This window comes from Chiloscyllium plagiosum, unplaced genomic scaffold, assembly GCF_037043375.1.
Source record: "Chiloscyllium plagiosum isolate Xiang-an unplaced genomic scaffold, Cpla_swu_hap1 HiC_scaffold_14, whole genome shotgun sequence".
In the NCBI taxonomy this organism is placed as follows: Eukaryota; Metazoa; Chordata; class Chondrichthyes; order Orectolobiformes; family Hemiscylliidae; genus Chiloscyllium; species Chiloscyllium plagiosum.
Genome location: NW_028270152.1, coordinates 24,686,914 through 24,706,731, shown reverse-complemented (window position 1 = coordinate 24,706,731; position 19,818 = coordinate 24,686,914). Strand labels below are relative to the sequence as shown.

At 40.5% G+C, this 19,818-nt stretch overlaps 1 protein-coding gene across 5 annotated transcripts in view; it reads right to left on the bottom strand.

Moving 5' to 3' along the window:
* Positions 1 to 6,788: 6,788 nt before the first annotated feature.
* Positions 6,789 to 19,818, bottom strand: part of glt8d1 (glycosyltransferase 8 domain containing 1) — a 37,581-nt gene continuing 24,551 nt past the window's right edge. For all 5 annotated transcript variants that reach the window (XM_043707866.2, XM_043707863.2, XM_043707868.2 and 2 more), the window contains 4 exons: positions 19,542 to 19,654; positions 10,780 to 10,946; positions 10,001 to 10,113; positions 6,789 to 7,649 (listed from right to left, as the gene is read on the bottom strand). In XM_043707866.2, coding sequence (XP_043563801.1) covers positions 7,459 to 7,649; positions 10,001 to 10,113; positions 10,780 to 10,946; positions 19,542 to 19,654 — 584 coding nt within the window. In that variant the 3' untranslated portion in view covers positions 6,789 to 7,458. The remainder of the gene's footprint in view (positions 7,650 to 10,000; positions 10,114 to 10,779; positions 10,947 to 19,541; positions 19,655 to 19,818) is intronic.

The window sequence follows — 19,818 nt, the reverse complement described above, 5'->3', positions numbered from 1 at the left end:
TTGCCTGCCACTTTAATATGTTCCATGCCCACATTGCGGTGTCAGGCTTTAAGTGTTCAGCAAAGCTCAGCGCAAGCTGGAGGAATATTATCTTCTGCGTAGGAACCTCATGGCCTTCAGGACTCCATTTGACAATTTCAGAATGAACACCCTTTCCCTTGCTTGTTTTCTTTCTCCCTACCATTGCTCCTGTTTTGAGCTGTTTCCAGCAGAGCCACCCATCTTGACATGTTTATTTCTCATCAGCCTCCCACCTAGCAAATATTATTTTCTTGGCTTATCATAAACAGATTGCTTATCAATCCTTTTTCTCTGGGCATCTTCTCCATGTACCCTATTCACTTCCGACAAACCCATCTCATTCTCAGCATTTTTTTTTCTATCCTTATCCACCTTCAGCTCTGACAAAGGTCACTGGATTCAAATTTTGTTTTCTCTCTAGTGGTCTGCAGGTGTATTGACTTAAGGTTTGGATGAATTACAGGTGTGAATCCCACAGCTAATGTTTGTCTTGGTATGTCTGTTCAGGAGAGACCCTTGACACTTCATTCAATAATAACCTGAGATTGATTTTTAAGACCAAAGTTCCCTGATCCATGACAGTTCAGTGTCCCTTTTAAATAAGAGTTCCAGAAACTTTCAACATTGACTCTCTGTTCATAGTAAAGACTGTCCTAGTTGTCATTTTAACATGCTTTGTAATATCAAAAATGACACACAACGTTCTTTTTCAGTTTGAGATTTTGACTAAGTCAAAGTAAAGGGCTTTTGACTCATCTTACCCAGATATTGGAAGTGTGCTGTATATTTCAATTTCTACACCAAATAAACTTAGAACTGGAAATAATATGTTCCAAATACTTCAGTGGCACTAGTGGAGAGAAAACTAGTTAATGGTTATAAAGAATTTGGGCTTGGTAAATAAGTTGATATCAAAATTTCACTGTAGCACAGTGAAAAAAATTAAAATGACAAACTGGACAGTAACTGACAGGTCTATAGCAGAAATGGGGAAGTATGTTAAAAGCATGCAAAAATCCACACATTTCTAGACTTCTGAATAATTGTGATCCAAACTGTAGGTCCTTTACTTTATCTCTGATGCACTAAATGTTGTTGACTTCTTGTATCTTCATCCTCTCTACAAACCATTTAAGCCAAGCAACAGATATACACATGCAGAAACTCAGCAGTCATTATATGGAAGCTACCTGTTAGAAAGATGATACTGTCCATCTATTCAGACAACTCATGATGTGAAAGTGTTGGACTGGGAAGGACAAAGTTAAAAATCTCACACAATACTAGGTTTAGTCCAACAGGTTTATTTGGAAGTACAGGCTTTCGGAGCACTGCTCCTTTGATAGGTAGCTACTGGAGCAGGATCATAGGACACAATTTATTAACAAAAGATCATAGTGTCATACAACTGATATAATGTATTAAATAATATATTGCATCAGTTCTTAGAATCCCTACAATGTGGAAACAAGCCCTTTGACCCAACAAGTCCACACTGACCTGCCAAAGAGTATCCCTTCTAAACCCAATCCCCATTGCTCTACATTTAGCCCTGACTAATGCACTTAAGCTACACATCCCTGAACACTATGGGCAATTTAACATAGCAATTCACCTAACGTGCACATCTTTGGACTCTGGGAGGAAACCCATGCAGACAAGGAGAATGCAAACTCCACACAGACAGTTGTCCAAGGCTGGAATCAAACCAGTGTCCCTGGTGTTGTGAGGCAGCAGTGCTAACTGCAGTGCCACCCCTTATAGCAAATAAACCTGTTGGACTATAACCTGGTCTTGTGACTCTTAAGATTGAAGGTGTAAAAGTGGACTTTGTCTGTCAAGTGTTACCATGTCACTGAGTTCACCAGATATAAAAAGCAATTTAACAAATGTTAATGGCAACAGGATAAGAATAAGTTTATGCAGGTTCAGCTCTGTTTAGAGAGACAAGCTCACAGATTTGAGAAAAGCTTTTTGGCTGAGATATTTACATATTGTAGTCTTGGGCTTTGGTGATGCAAAGTGACACCAGTATAGGTTCAATTCCTGCATTGGCTGAGGTTACCATGAACCACTCTTAAAGGAGTAGCCCTATGGTCTGATCAGACTAAGGTGACTTTATTTATTTCTGTTTCCTGGCACAAAAGACTCCTGTTACAGATGAATGACAAATCCACACCATTTGTGCATGCATAATCTGGCAGCCACACTGGTTTTGAGCCAGCTGACCAGTAATGGCAGGTCATAGATTTTCAATTAGTCTCCTGCCATGTGTTGATAATTCCTAATCTAACATTTTTCAGTTGAGAATTCTTGTACATTCTGGTATTTTATGTTACATATATACAAACTGAGGGACAAAGGTTCACCTCTCTTACCCTTCCTGCAGTTAACCCATCTATGTGACTGTATCTGAGACTTTTCCCCCTTCCATGTCTTGAAACCTATCCCCTATGTACAGGGCAGGGGGGAGATTAAACAGATATACGTTGAGAGCTGCAAGACTTGAAAGCCTAGTTTAATTTTCTTACAAAGCATCGTTCTACAGCACAGTTTGCTCATAGCATTGAGGTCTATAATCTTGTAGGAACTTTGTAAGAAAAGTCACAGACTTGAAATGTTAACTTTTTCTCTCCACATATGGTGGCTGTCGAACCAAATATTTCCAGCATTTTGTGATTTTTTTTTCAAATTTCTATATCTGGAGTGGTTTGCGTATGTAAATTACATAAGCTATAAGTATAATGTCTAGGTGAAAACTGTAGAATTAGGAGCAAAGGAAGACTTACCAAATCCAAATCTCAGATGTTCCAAGAAACAGTGCAATTCAACACATTTTCGGGGCAAGATATATCTTTAAAAGCCCCTTGAAACACCAACTCATCAACTGGGACCTTGTTCAACTTAATGAGCTGACCCATAATTTAGAAACGCACAGGTAATTCAACATGTAGCTCCCTGTGAGTCATAATACTCTGCTATTAAACAAATGGTGTATAAATTTCAGAGTGAGTATGATGTTAGGTACATTGATTTTATGTCCCAAAGACTAGCTAGGTATTGCCATATGCAACATCCAACATTAGGTGTCTTTCTGTGACTGAACAGCATTTGTTAAATAATGGAGTGTGCAATGAATGTAGTACAGTAGTTCTCCCCCCTGCCCTGTACATAGGCGATAGGTTTCAAGACATGGAAGGGGAAAAAGTCTCAGATACAGTCACATAGATGGGTTAACTGCAGGAAGGGTAAGAGAGGTAGGCACCTAGGGCAGGAGTCTTTTGTGGATATACCCATTTCAAACAGGTATGTTGTTCTGGAAAATGTAGGGGGTAAAGGATTCTCAGGGGAACGTAGCACGAACAGCCAAGTTTCTGGTATTGAGATTGGCTCTAATGCAATGAGGGGTACGTCGGCTTCCAAGAGATCAATTGTGTTGGGGATTCTGTAGTCCGAGGAACAGACAGACTTTTCTGCGGCCAGCAGAGAAAAAGCAGAATGGTGTGTTGTTTCCCCGGTGCCAGAATCAAGGGTGTCTCAGAGAGGGGCCAGCAAGAGGTCATTGTCCACTCTGGAACCAATGATATAGGAAGGGAAAAGGTTGAGATTCTGAAGGGAGATTACAGAGAGTTAGGCAGAAATTTAAAAAGAAGGTCCTCAAGGGTAGTAATATCTGGATTACTCCCAGTGCTAGAGCTAGTGAGGGCAGGAATAGGAGGATAGAGCAAATGAATGCATAGCTGAGGAGCTGGTGTATGGGAGAAGAATTCACATTTTTGGAACACTGGAATCTCTTTTGGGGTAGAAGTGACCTGTACAAGAAGGACGGATTGCTCCTAAATTGGAAGGGGGCTAATACAATTGGCAGGGAAATTTGCTAGAACTGCTCGGAAGGATTTAAACTATTAAGGTGGGGGTGGGTGGGACCCAGGAGGTAGTGAGGAAAGAGACCAATCTGAGACTGGTACAGTTGAGAACAGAAGCGAGTCAAACAGTCAGGGCAGGTAGGACTGATAAATTAAACTGCATTTATTTCAAGGGAAGGCAGATGAACTCAGGGCATGGTTAGGAACATGGAACTGGGATATCATAGCAATTACAGAAACATGGCTCAGGGATGGGCAGGACTGGCAGCTTAATGTTCCAGGATACAAATGCTACAGGAAGGATAGAAAGGGAGGCAAGAGAGGAGGGGGAATTGGCATTTTTGATAAGGGATAGCATTACAGCTGTGCTGAGGGAGGATATTCCTGGAAATACATCCAGGGAAGCTATTTGGGTGGAACTGAGAAATAAGAAAGGGATGATCACCTTACTGGGATTGTATTATAGACCCCCTAATAGTCAGAGGGAAATTGAGAAACAAGCTTGTAAGGAGATCTCAGCTATCTAAGAATAATAGGGTAGTTATGGTAGGGGATTTTAACTTTCCAAACATCGACTGGGACTGCCATAGTATTAAAGGTTTAGATGGAAAGGAATTTGTTAAGTGCGTACAAGACAATTTTCTGATTCAGTATGTGGATGTACCTACTAGGGAAGGTGCAAAACTTGACCTACTCTTGGGAAATAAGGGAGGGCAGGTGACTGAGGTGTCAGTGGGGAAGCACTTTGGGGCCAGTGACCATAATTCGTTTTAAAATGGTGATGGAAAAGGAAAGACCAGGTCTAAAAGTTGAAGTTCTAAATTGGAGAAAGGCCAATTTTGACTGTATTAGGCAAGAACTTGCGAAAGCTGATAGGGGGTAGATGTTCGCAGGTAAAGGGACGGATGGAAAGTGGGATGCCTTAAGAAATGAGATAACAAGAATCCAGAGAAAGTATATTCCTGTCAGGGTGAAAGGGAAGGCTGGTAGATATAGGGAATGCTGGATGACTATAGAAATTGAGGGTGTGGTTAAGAAAAAGAAGGAAGCCGGTATAGACAGGATAGATTGAGTGAATCTTTAGAAGAGTATAAAGGAAGTAGGATTTTACTTAAGAGGGAAATCAGGAGGGCAAAAAGGGGACATGAAATAGCTTTGGCAAATAGAATGAAGGAGAATCCAAAGGGTTTTTACAAATATATTAAGGACAAAAGGGTAACTAGGGAGAGAATAGGGCCCCTCAAAGATCAGCAAGGTGGCCTTTGTGGGGAGCCACAGAAAATGGGGCTAAATGAATATTTTGCATCATACTGTGGAAAAAGATATGGAAGATATAGACTGTAGGGAAATAGATGGTGACATCTTGCAAAATGTCCAGATTACAGAGGAAGAAGTGCTGGATGTCTTGAAACGGGTAAAGGTGGATAAATCCCCAGGACCTGATCAGGTGTACCTGAGAACTCTGTGGGAAGCCAGAGAAGTGATTGCTGGGCCTCTTGCTGAGATATTTGTATCATCGATAGTCACAGGTGAGGAGCCGGAAGACTGGAGGTTGGCAAACATGGTGCCACTGTTTAAGAAGGGCGGTAAAGACAAGCCAGGGAACTATTGACCGGTGAGCCTGACCTCGGTGGTGGGCAAGTTGTTGGAGGGAATCCTGAGGGACAGGATGTACATGTATTTGGAAAGGCAAAGGCTGATTAGGGATAGTCAACATGGCTTTGTATGTGTGAAATCTTGTCTCACAAACTGATTGAGTTTTTTGAAGAAGTAACAAAGAGGATTGAGGGCAGAGCAGTAGATGTGATCTATATGGACTTCAGTACGGCGTTCGACAAGGTTCCCCATGGGAGACTGATAAGCAAGGTTAGATCTCATGGAATACAGGGAGAACTAGCCATTTGGATACAGAACTGGCTCAAAGGTAGAAGACAGAGGGTGGTGCTGGAGGGTTGTTTTTCAGACTGGAGGCCTGTGACCAGTGGAGTGCCACAAGGATTGTTGCTGGGTCCTCAACTTTTTGTCATTTACCTAAATCATTTGGATGTGAGCATAAGGTACAGTTAGTAAGTTTGCAGATGGAGGTGTAATGGACAGCGAAGAGGGTTACCTCAGATTACAACAGGATCTGGACCAGATGGGCCAATGGACTGAGAAGTGGTAGATGGAGTTTAATTTAGATAAATGCGGGGTGCTGCATTTTGGGAAAGCAAATCTTAGCAGGACTTATACACTTAATGGTAAGGTCCTCGGGAGTGTTGCTGAACAAAGAGACCTGAGTGCAGGTTCATAGCTCCTTGAAAGTGGAGTCGCAGGTAGATAGGATAGTGAAGAAGGTCTTTGGTATGCTTTCCTTTATTGGTCAGAGTAATGAGTACAGGAGCTGAGAGGTCAGGTTGTGGCTGTACATCTCTATGACATACCGCAGAAGCCCGATCCACAGGTAATAGCGAACCCATTCACCCCAACAGCCCCCGGTCCCTGGTATTAGAATGTTCCATGTAATATGTTTGGGTTGCAGGTTACAAAAACCGCAGAAACAGCAGTTGCCCTGAATTATGTCGGATCGGCAATGCAGCACATTTGCACAGGGCCCTGTTCTTGGCTGACACAGAATATGTACACACCTACTTCAACTTAACAAAATAAATGACATGCTTGTTCATTCTTTACGACTGTACCTTGCCTGGTTCAAACTTTAAACACAGTGAACTGTCAGTTATCATTAACTGTTACATTCTCTGCGGCAACACATTTACCACTTCTTGTGCAAGTTAAACGTTGTTTTCATTTTGGTATTTCTTGCAAATTAACCTATGTGGAAGTCAAAAGCTTCAAAAATGTCTCTCAGCAATATTAATGTTTGTGATAACTATTTCAAGACCAATAATCAAATTCACATTTGTTTCTGTTTAAGTGTCTTAATGTGCAAAATTTAATGACATCAAATACTTAATATGACATGGGGTATTAATACAAGTTTGAAGAAATTTCAGTTCCTGTTAAGTTTTCATTTGCTTTATAATTGTTTCATGGATGTTGCAGTTATTTTGGAACTAAACAAATGCAAGAATGCAAATTTATAATACAATGTGAAATCTGTATCAAAAATTGGAATAAAACGATTGTCTTAAATAGCTTCTCTCCTAACATCTCTTTTCCAATAAGGAGAACAATGTGATTTTGACGATAACATTCAAGATATTTTGTTAATTTTTTTAAAAAGTAAAAGTGATTCAATCGGGACTGAATGAATAATAGTTTCATGATCAATATTAAAATATTTAATAATACATGTGGTCTTACCTGGGCTAAAACAAAGTCCTTATTTCATCCAGGCTTACACAGGATTTGAACATCTTATTTTACTAGGATCAGGAATGACTAAAAGTCCTCAATTTTCTCCATAGCGGTAAAACCTGTGGTCTCATTTGTTGTGCATTTAAATACAGCCTAAAAAATGAAGCAATCTGAATGCACAATTAGAATGGATTGAATCACAAATTCCTGAGTGGTGGTACTTTTGTACAAACTAAGCTAATGATTAAAAAGTCACATTTATTGTTTTCTTCTAATGAGCTTCTTCATCCTCTGCATGTCTACGTACTGGGTGGAATTTTCCAGTGGGGTCTGGAATGTACCATCTGTCCCAAATATCACTGTAAGAAGAGGTACGCCCCCATGGTTTGAAACGTCCATTCCAATGAAGCAACTTGGCAGCTTTAATAAAATGCGATGAATATCTGGTACCGGCATTAGACCCTACATAACAGAATGATACATTTCTGAAATCAAAATTGTAGTATCTAAATATAAAAAATTCCTAGAGTCAAGCACAAAACAATAATTCTTTCTTCCAATAATAATAAAAAATCTCCTGCATGGTTTATGCATTTTGTAAACTCCAATACAGAATGGTGAAACATCTCAGCTAATTGTAAACATTAATCTTTATGCTGATCCTTATATAGATTTTTTAAATTTAAAAATTAGCTTGCATTCAATGTAATCATTTTTTTCCCCCAAAAACTCATCCTCTGAGTTTCCACTCTGCGGGACCTTCAAGAATGTCATTGAATTATTCCCCAAGTCTCTTGTTAATACCATGCTTGGTCTGGACATTACGTGCACTTTAGTAGTTAGAAAATGCAGTCAAATTTGGTCTAGACGTTACGCAAGTGCATTTTTGTAGTTGGAAAATGCAGTCAAATTTACAGTTTTTATGTGTGGTTACACTTTGGAGGCCCACCTTAGCAGTTGTATCATCTAAACTGATACATTAAGCATTGTACTTCAATGAAAAATATTGTGCAAGAAAGTTGAAATAACTCAAAAACATCTAAGTGAAATTAATTCACAATGGTAAGATTGAATGATAAAGCAACAGACAAAATAAAAGTACATTGGAGAATATAGGGTACTTGCAAGATGTGAAATATTCCATATGTGCATCTTATTTGTTTCCGAATGTAAATTTGGCAGTGAGCAAGCAATGTTTACTAGATAAACCGTTGGATACTATTCATTATTTATAGGTTGTTCCCTAAAAACTGGAAAGGTTCAAGCTGCTCATGCATTCAGATGAGACTCCCAATCTGTCCACTGTCTTGCTGTCAAACGTACAGGCTTGGATGATCTGCAGTATCCTCAGTTAAGGACTGCAAATGACTTTGTATTTTTGCCATTAATTATGTCACCATCTCTAGCTGCTGTCTTGAGTTGAAACAGAACATTCATCCAATATGATTCCAAGCTGAGTTTCAAAACCTTACATACCATTCTCACAAATGCTGCCAACTGGTAAGAATTGAATGTTGTCTTCATACTTGATAAATTGTATAATATAGGGATTTTTAGATTTTTAAAAATTAGATTCCCTACATTGTGGAAACAGGCCCTTTGGCCCAAGAAGTCCACACTGACCCTCCGAAGAGCAACCCACCCAGACCCATTCCCCGGGCAATTTAGCACGGCCAATTTGCCTGACCTGCACATCTTTGGACTTTGGGAGGAAACCGGAGCACCCGGAGGAAACCCACGCAGACAAAGGGAGAATGTGCAAAGTCCACACAGACAATTGCCTGAGGCGGCAATTGAACCCGGTCCCTGGTGCTGTGAGGCTGCGGTGCTAACCACTGAGCCACCATGCCGCCCTTAATCTTTTTCTTGTCTTTCCTCTTCTAGTGTGGCTAATGTTACTGTTTTATCATTGAATATAAAATAAATTGTGCTATGCTCATTCCAACTCAAACTGCAATCTGTATAATGTCAAAGTCTGAACATGACAAACTGCCACAACTATTTGAACAAAAATCTGACGGTTTTAGAAGCTCTTCAAAGAGAATAAGAGGTTCAGAAAAATGGAAGCATGAGGAACTGGAAATATTTTGACATGGGTTTGTTATTATTTGGGTGAAATATAGAGTAGGAATAAAAGAAATATATATGGAACTGTTAAGATGTGACTAGCATGTCCTTTGGGACCTGCACTGGATCTCAGTTTTTCAGTCAATACATGTTTATGAAATAATTAGATGAAGGAATTTAATTGACAGCACTAGCTTTTGGAAGTGCAATAAGTACTGTAGATGGCAGCGGGAAGGAAAATTGATAAATTAAGTGACCAGCTCAATGTGTGGGAAGTGCAAGAATATTTAACTTGGACCCATGATATATCAGAGTATTTTATAAACTGTAAAGTGCTAGGAACTGTGAAGAAGCAAAATGATCTAGAGACATGTGTACAGAAAGATTCAAAACTAGTGGATATTAGCCAAAGAAGAAAAAAGGCTGTCAGATTGCCAATTTGGTCTTTCAGTCTCGTCAGTTACAAAATTGTTGCCTGTATCAGCCTGCTTTATCAAGTTAAAATCAAGATGAAATTAATATTTCCTAATAGCATTTGCAAATGGTTTCCCTTGGACAAGATTTATTTCATAGATAACAAACACAATGATTGGATTATATAGGGGTGCTCAGCTATGATGCCGGAACAGGGACTAATCCGAGCTTTGTTTAACAAAAGAGGAAAGTATTAGCATGTATGATAATGATTCAAGCAGTTTCAGCTACATTAGACTATATTTATTTATTAAATCAAGCTGAAAACTTACCAAGATACCTCACATGCCATAATGGATCAATGGAAGAGTATTGTTTATAGAACACCAAGAGCATGGGGGGTGTTGTAACACTGCCAGCCAGAGCACCACCATACAAGTTCTCCCTGTAAAGAGTATGAGATATGTATCTATCAACTCCAGGTTGCCTTTGGAGATGCAAGAAGTGTAAACAAATACTTAGCAGAGATACTCTTAGACAAATCCAACAATTTCTTCATGACACCACAAGTAACATTTCTAAGTTAGTAAATATTGAATTTACATTTTTTCTTGTTTGAGAAATAAATCCAAGATGACTTGAATGAAATTTCAAATTGAGTTAATTAACACAGTTCTAAAAATTTCTACATTCAGGGTTTTTGCCATGGAGTGCTCGGCAAAGGAAAGCCCTTGGAGCTGTCAGCTTTTCCCACAGCTCCGTTCATGTCCAAATTCAAAATGGAATTGCTATCTCTGACCCACCATAAGGAGCTGCCTGCCTGCACTGTTCAATTGTGGCTGCTACTTTACTAGCCTTTGTCCCCCCTCTTGCATTTTAAGTCCCAGGCTTCCCCAGACATACTTAAGTCCAATTTCGGTAAGGCCAACTATGCATGCACAAACAGTAATCTAATTATCAATGTTAGGTAGTGACATCGATCACCCAGGTGCAGACTCATTCTGACTTGGGGAACATCTGCCGCCGATAACCAATGTCACATTTTGAAGGGCCAACTACTGTTTGCCCCAGGAAAAATGCATAATGCAAGCAGATATCTGTATCAACTTACACTACATTGATTTCCATCCACCTTTCAAGCTGCTCTGTGATGTTCTGCTGCTTCCACTCGGTGAGGTTAGCTACAAAAACACCAGGGTTAAAGGAGCATGTGCTTGCCTTCATACCAAGTTTCCTAATGGTTTCTTTTTTATAATCAAGGAATCCCAAATATGTGTTCTAGAAAATATGAAAATATAATTAATGAATTATCGTGATTTTTCTTTAACAGTACTATCTTAGTAACCCAACCTTGGTTTGAACTGTAATTTGCTGATTGAGAAATAAAGTGGCAGACAAAAGTAGTTTCTAAATGTTCTGATGCTAACATAGAGGTATGTCTGCCATACCTCTTTTATTCCTTTTATTGCTTTTATTCCTGATGAAGGGCTTTTGCCCGAAACGTCGATTTCGAAGCTCCTTGGATGCTGCCTGAACTGCTGTGCTCTTCCAGCACCACTAATCCAGAATATGTTTGCCAAAGATATAAAAGAATGTGGGACAAGAGCAGGTATTTGGAATTGGGTCACAGATCAGACATTTCAATGCATAGCAGGACAGGGTTAATTTGTGAATTAACCTCTTGTTCCGAGGTTCAGTTTATCTTCTTTTCATTGACATTTATGCCTCAATAAATATGTCTGAACCAATACCACTTAAACAAATTATCTGGGGCTTTATCATTTTGCTTTTTGCTGAACCTTATTATGCACAAAGGGGCTGATATTTCAAGAACACCATGCACACACAGTGAAGTTGTAGTGTGCTCCATAAACTATATTAGGCTGAATCTTATGTTTTTCTGGCTGTGTCAAGTTTTTTGGAGGTTATGTCAAAGTGAGGCATAGCTGATTCTCTCACTGTATTGTACCAAACCCACCTCTTTAATTGCATATGACACCCCAATGGTCAATTTCTACTCCATGTAACCATGCACTGTTCTCAGAATCAACTCTGCACTCACCGATATACTAGAATTCTACAGCACCCTCAACTGAATTGACAACTTGCTGCAGTAATCACCATGCGGATTTGTGAAAAGCATAAAAGATGACATGAGTTATTCTTGATGTTGAGATGGGCCTCACAGCACTTGTCATCCTGATGTTACCGCTCACCTTGCCATAGCTCCCATTGCTCAGATTACGATATGATTCTGCCCATTATTTCTTCTATTTAAAATTTGATTTACAATTGAAATTCTAATCATAAATAATATATTTGCATTTTAACCAATCAAGTAGATGGTGATTAAAAAGGAAAAATGTGTATTAGAGTATACATTCATACCATATTGAATTGTTTGTAATGGATAGGATACAGGCTAAACATATATATAAAATTAACTCATAGTGTATAAGTATAGAAGATAAATCATTATTGGTGATTGTTGCCTGGACATAGCTCTCTGGCCGTCTCTCCCACTTTCTTTATTTTATGGCACTTCCTAAAATCTAGCTGTCATAATATCTTCATACATGCGCAATGCCAAATGCTATTTATAAATACTCTTACGAAATGTGTTGGGACGTTTATGGTAAATTTCCAACAGCCGATGGTGAAGTGAGAATAAGATACCAATTGCATCCTTCATTTTAGAATAAATTTACACATTTCAACATTACAAATATTTAGATAGAAGGGCAGATAACATGCAGTGTCTTAATCTTTTACTCGGTTCGGTTTATTTATCAAACACAACATGACAAATATTATGATCCCAGCTGATGTTATTACTGGTCAGATCAGATCCCAGACTGAAACCTGGCTTTAAAGACCATTTTTAAATTTGTTTTGACTTCAACAAAAGCTTAAACAGATACATGCAATGCTGCAGATTTTGTTTCAAAAATAAAAGAAGTTTATCAAAAAAAATTAAGATAAAATAAAATAAACCGAAGTATCTACATATAACAGAAATTCAAAAGATTTTTGAGCACTGAATATAATCTCTTCAATCCCAAAACATCCCTTATAAATTGTAAATAAGAAGGATTCCGGGTAATCCAAGATAGGGGACCGGAAAAAGTTATGGCTATAAGAGCTGCTCGTTTTTTTGAGGTATTTCAGGTGTTGGAGGTTTGGTTATGAAAAAGAAGGAAGCATATTCAAATAAGTATGCTGTTTTGGAAAAAGTAGGGGTGACGGATTCTCAGGTAGGGGTGACGAATGTAGCACGAACAGCCAAGTTTCTGGTATTGAGACTGGCTCCAATGCAATGAGGTGCACGTCGGGTTCCAAGAAATAATTGTATTAGGGGACTTCCTAGTCCGAGGCATAGACAGATGTTTCTGAGCCCAGCAGCAAAAAATCAGAATGGTGTGTTGCCTCCCTGGTGCCAGGATCAAGGATGCCATAGAGAGGGTGCAGAATGTTCTCAAGGGGAAGAAGGACCAGCAGGAGGCATTGGAACCAATGACTTAGGAAGGGAAAAGGATGATATTCCGAAGGGAGAATATAGAGAGTTCGGCAGGAACTTAAAAAGGAGGTCCGTGAGAGTGATAATATCTGGATTACTCCCAGTGCTGTGAGCTAGTGAGGGTAGGAATAGGAGGATAGAGCTGAAGAACTGGTGTATGAGAGAAGGATTCACATTTTTGGATCATTGGAATCTCTTCTGGGGATGAATTGACCTGTACAAGAAAGACAGATTGCACCTAAATTGGAAGGGGACTAATATACTGGCAGGGAGATTTGCTAGAGCTGCTCAGGAGGATTTAAACTAGTAAGGTGGAGGGGTGGGACCCAGGAAGATAGTGAGGAAAGAATCAATCTGAGATTGGTACAGTTGATAAAAGAAGCGAGTCAAACAATCAGGGCAGGCAGGGACAAAGCAGAGAACAAGATAGGACTGATAAGTTAAACTGCATTTATTTCAATGCAAGAGGCCTAACAGAGAAGGCAGATGAACTCAGGCATGGTTAGGAACATGGGACTGGGATATCATAGCAATTACAGAAATGTGGCTCAGGGATGGACAGGACTGGCAGCTTAATGTTCCAGGATACAAATGCTACAGGAAGGACAGAAAAGGAGGCAAGAGAGGAGGGCGAGTGGTGTTTGGCACTTTTGATAAGGAATAGTATTACAGCTGTACTGAGGTAGGATATTCCCGGAAATACATCCAGGGAAGTTATTTGGGTGGAACTGAGAAATAAGAAAGGGATGATCACCTTATTGGGATTGTATTTTAGACCTCCTAATAGTCAGAGGGAAATTGAGAAACAAATTTGTAAGGAGATCTGAGTTATCTGTAAGAATAATAGGGTGGTTATGGTAGGGGATTTTAACTTTCCAAACATAGACTGGGACTACCATAGTGTTAAGGGTTTAGATGGAGAGGAATTTGTTAAGTGTATACAAGAAAAATTTCAGATTCAATATGTGGATGTACCTACTAAAGAAAACTTGACCTACTCTTGGGAAATAAGGGAGGGCAGGTGACTGAAGTGGGGGGCCACTTTGGGGGCAGCGACCATAATTCTATTAGTTTTAAAATAGTGATGGAAGGTAAAGGGAAAGCTAGAAAATGGGAATCCTTCAGAAATGCAATAACAAGAGTCCAGAAACAGTTTATTCCTGTTAAGGTGAAAGGAAAGGCTGGTAAGTGTAGGGAATGCTGGATGACTAGAGAAATTGAGGGTTTGGTTAAGAAAAAGAAGGAAGCATAAGTCAGATATAGACAGGAAAGATTGAGTGAATCCCTAGAAAAGTATAAAGGGAGTAGGAGTGTACATAAGAGGGAAGTCAGGAGGGCAAAAAAGATAGGTTTGGAAAATAGGGTTAAGTAGAATCCAAAGGAATTCCACAAATACATTAAGAACAAAAGGATAACTCGGGAGAGAAGAGGGCCCCTTAAAGATCAGCAAGGCTGCCTATTTGTAGAACCGTGGAGGGGTTGGGGGAGGAGGGGAAGGGAGAGATACTAAAGGAGTATTTTGCATCAGTGTTTACTGTGGAGAAGGATTTGGAAGATAGAGAACATAGAGGAAATAAATACTGACATCTTGTAAAATGTCCGTATGACACAGGAGGTGGTGCTGGATGTCTTAAAATGCATAAAGGTGTATAAATCCCCAGGACCTGATCAGGTGTACCATAGAACTGTGTGGAAAGTTAGGGAAGTGATTGCTGGGCTCTTTGCTGAGATATTTGTATCACTGATAGCCACAGGTGAGGTGCCGGAAGACTGGAGGTTGAACAACATGGTGCCACTATTGAAGAATGGTGGTAAGGAAAAGCCAGGGAACAATAGATCAGTGAGTCTGACATTGGTAGTGGCCAACTTGTTGGAGGGGATCCTGAGGGACAGGATTTACATGTATTTGGGAAGGCAAGGACTGATAAGGGATAGTCAACATGACTTTAGAACATAGAACAATACAGCACAGAACAGGCCCTTCTGCCTACAATGTTGTGCCGAACATTTGTCCTAGCTTAAGCACCCATCCATGTACCTATCCAATTGCCGCTTAAAGGTCACCAAAGATTCTGACTCTACCACTCCCACAGGCAGCGCATTCCATGCCCCCACCACTCTTTGGGTAAAGAACCCACCCCTGACATCTCCCCTATACCTTCCACCCTTCACCTTAAATTTATGTCCCCTTATAACACTCTGTTGTACCCGGGGAAAAAGTTTCTGATTGTCTACTCTAACTATTCCCCTGATCATCTTATACACCTCTATCAAGTCACCCCTCATCCTTCTCCGTTCCAATGAGAAAAGGCCTAGCACGCTCAACCTATCCTCGTACGACCTATTCTCCATTCCAGGCAACATCCTGGTAAATCTTCTCTGCACCCTCTCCAAAGCTTCCACATCTTTCCTAAAGTGAGGCGACCAGAACTGCACACAGTACTCCAAATGTGGCCTAACCAAAGTCCTGTACAGTTGCAACATCACTTCACGACTCTTGAATTCAATCCCTCTGCTAATGAACACTAATACACCATAGGCCTTCTTACAAGCTCTATCCACCTGAGTGGCAACTTTCAAAGATCTATGAACATAGACCCCAAGATCCCTCTGTTCCTCCACCTCACTAAGAACCCTACCATTAACCCTGTATTCCGCATTCTTATTTGTCTTTCCAAAATGGACAACCTCACACTTGGCAGGGTTGAACTCCATCTGCCACTCCTCAGCCCAGCTCTGCATCATATCTAAGTCCCTTTGCAGCCGACAACAGCCCTCCTCACTATCCACAACTCCACCAATCTTCGTATCATCTGCAAATTTACTGACCCACCCTTCGACTCCCTCATCCAAGTCATTAATTAGAATTACAAACAGCAGAGGACCCAGAAATGATCCCTGCGGAACTCCACTTGTAACTGGGCTCCAGGCTGAATATTTACCATCTACCACCACTCTCTGACTTCGACCGGTTAGCCAGTTTTCTATCCAATTGTCCAAATTTCCCTCTATCCCATGCCTCCTGACTTTCCGCTTAAGCCTACCATGGGGAACCTTATCAAATGCCTTACTAAAATCCATGTATACTACATCCACTGCTCTACCCTCATCCACCTGCTTGGTCACCTCCTCAAAGAATTCAATAAGACTTGTAAGGCAAGACCTACCCTTCACAAATCCGTGCTGACTGTCCCTAATCAAGCAGTGTCTTTCCAGATACTCATAAATCCTATCCCTCAGTACCCTTTCCATTAATTTACCTACCACCGAAGTAAGACTAACTGGCCTGTAATTCCCGGGGTTATCCCTATTCCCTTTTTTGAACAGGGGCACAACATTCGCCACTCTCCAGTCCCCTGGTACCACCCCCGTTGACAGTGAAGACGAAAAGATCATTGCCAATGGTACTGCAATTTCCTCTCTTGCTTCCCACATAATCCTAGGATATATCCCGTCAGGCCCGGGGGACTTGTCTATCCTCAAGTTGTTCAAAATGTCCAACACATCTTCCTACCTCACAAGTATCTCCTCTAGTTTACCAGTCCGTTTCACACTCTCCTCTTCAACAATACAGTCCCTCTCGTTCGTAAATACTGAAGAAAAGTACTCATTCAAGACCTCTCCTATCTCTTCCGACTCAATACACAGTCTCTCACTACTATCCTTGATCGGACCTACCCTCGTTCTCGTCATTCTCATGTTTCTCACATACGCATAAAATGCCTTTGGGTTATCCTTGATCCTATCCGCCAAAGATTTTTCATGCCCTCTCTTAGCTCTCCTAATCCCTTTCTTCAGGTCCCTTCTGGCTATCCTGTATCCCTCCACTGCTCTGTCTGAACCCTGTTTCCTCAACCTTATGTAAGCCTCCTTCTTCCTCTTTACAAGACATTCAACCTCCCTCGTCAACCAAGGTTCCCTCACACGACCATTTCTTTCCTGCCTGACAGGTACATACATATCAAGGACACGTCGTATCTGTTCCTTGAAGAAGTTCCACATTTCCACGACATCCTTCCCTGACAGCCTATGCTCCTAACATATGCTCCTCAGATCCTGTCTTACAGCATCATAATTACCCTTCCCCCAATTGTAAAACCTACCCTGTTGCACGCACCTATCTCTCTCCATAACCAAGGTGAAAGTCACAGAATTGTGGTCACCATCACCAAAATGTTCACCCACTAACAAGCCCATCACTTGTCCCGGTTCATTACCGAGTACCAAATCCAATATGGCCTCCCCTCTGGTCGGACAATCTACATACTGGGTTAGTAAAGCTTCCTGGACACACTGCACAAACACCGCCCCATCCAATCTACTTGATCTAAAGAGCTTCCAATCAATATTTGGGAAGTTGAAATCGCCCATGACTACTACCCTGTGGCTTCTGCACCTTTCCAAAATCTGTTTCCCAATCTGTTTCTCCACATCTCTGCTGCTATTGGGGGGCCTATAGTAAACACCCAACAAGGTGACTGCACCTTTCCTATTTCTGACTTCAGCCCATATTACCTCCAAAGGCAGATCCCCCTCGAACTGCCTTTCTGCAGCCGTTATACCATTTCTAATTAGCAACGCCACCCCCCCTCCTTTTTTACCACCCTCCCTAATCTTACTGAAACATCTGTAACCAGGAACCTCCTTTGTATGTGGGAAATTGTAAAATGAACTTGATTGAGGTTTTGGAAGAGGTAACAAAGAAGATTGATGAGGGTAAAGTGGTGGACGTGATTTATATGAACTTCAGTAGAGCATTCAACAAGGTTCCTCATGGTAGACTGGTTAGCAAGGTTAGATCTCATGGAATACAGGGAGAACTAGCTATTTGGTTACAGAATAAAAACCAACAGAACTGCAGGTGCTGTAAATCTGAAATAGAAACAGAAGTTGCTGGAAAAGCTCAGCAAGTCTGGCAGCATCTTGAAGAGAAATCATAGTTAACATTTCTTCACAGGTGGTGCCTGACCTCATGAGCTTTTCCAGAAACTTGTTTCTATTTGGATACAGAACTTGCTCCAAGATAGAAGACAGGAGATGGTGGAGGGTTGCTTTTCAGACTGGAGTCCTGTGACCAATGGTGTGCCATAAGGATCGGTGCTGGGTCCACCGATTTATATAAATGATTTGCATGTGAACATAGGAGGTATGGTAAGTAGGTTTGCAGATGACAGCAAAACCGGAGGTGTAGTGGACAGCGAAGAAGGTTACCTCCAAGTATAATGGGATCTTGGTCAAATGGGCATTCAATTCTGGTCTCCCTGCTATGGGAAGGATGTTGTGAAAGTTGAAACGGTTCAGAAAAGATTTACAAGGATGTTGCCAGGGTTGGCAGATTTGAGGTTTAGGGAGAGGTTGAATAGGCTGCGGCTGTTTTCCCTGGAGCGTCAGAGGCTGAGAGGTGATCTTATAGAGGTTTATAAGATCATGAGGGGCATGGATAGGATAAATAGACAAAGTCTTTTCCCTGTGGTGGGGGAGTTCAATACTAGAAGGCATAGGTTTAAGATGAGACGGGAAAGATTTAAAAGGGATCTAAAGGGAAACATTTTCACACAGATGGTGGTGCGTGTGTGGAATGAGCTGTCAGAGGAAATGGTGGAGGCTGGTACAATTACTACATTTAAAGGGCATTTGGATGGGTACATGAGTAGAAAGAGTTTAGAGGGATCTGGTCCATTGCTGCAAATGGTTCTAGATTTAGGTTATCTGGTCAGCTTGTACAAGTTGGACTGAAGGATGTGTTTCTGTGCTGTTTATCTCTGTGACTATAGTAGTGCTGATGTGAATGTACTTGTTCAGTTTAGTCTTAACTAATAATGAAAATTTAAAGCATAAGGATTGAACATAGAAACATGTGAAATAGAACCAGTAGGCCATTTAGCTCATTGAGACCACTCCCCCATTTAATTTGATAATAGCTGATCCACTTCAACACCATTTTCCCAAACTACCCACAGAATCCTCGCTATCTGCCATATCTAGAAAACCTGTGAGGCTAAGCAATGCAATAAGCTCTGACCTATTTAAGGAACCTCATATGCATGCTTGTTGTGAACCTATCCCCTTTTCCAAGTTGTAGGAAAGTTGATTGGTTAAGAGTGGGGAAAATAAATACTAGATTATAATGGCTCAAATATTAGGGTGGTATCAATATTCCAGATTGAATAATCAGATTCCTTGTTCCACACATCGTATCATTGAGAATGTCTGACCTTCACTACCTGTGTCTTGAAATTAAATCAAAACAATGAAATATAATTCTTAATAGATTTCAGTCAAATTTAATGCATCACATATGATACAACAGATGATCAATGTTCCAAAGAGCAAATTCTACACTGTATGTTAAATACCTGACTTCCAGCACCTCTAACCAACAACTTTGAAGATACAGAATCGCAATCTTCAGAAAATGCTGCAGCATGACCTGCCTTCAGCTCAGTGTCATAAAGTTCACGGATATCTCCTAATGCACCAGGTGTAAGAGAAAAATAAGGACAGCTCACATTTGTATCGTGTTTCATTAAGTTGAAATGTTTCAAAGTATTCCAAGTAATAAATTAATTTTGGAATGCTGCTTCATTTATAACAAGTAAATTTAGAAGTTTTAGTTTGACTATGAAAAGACAT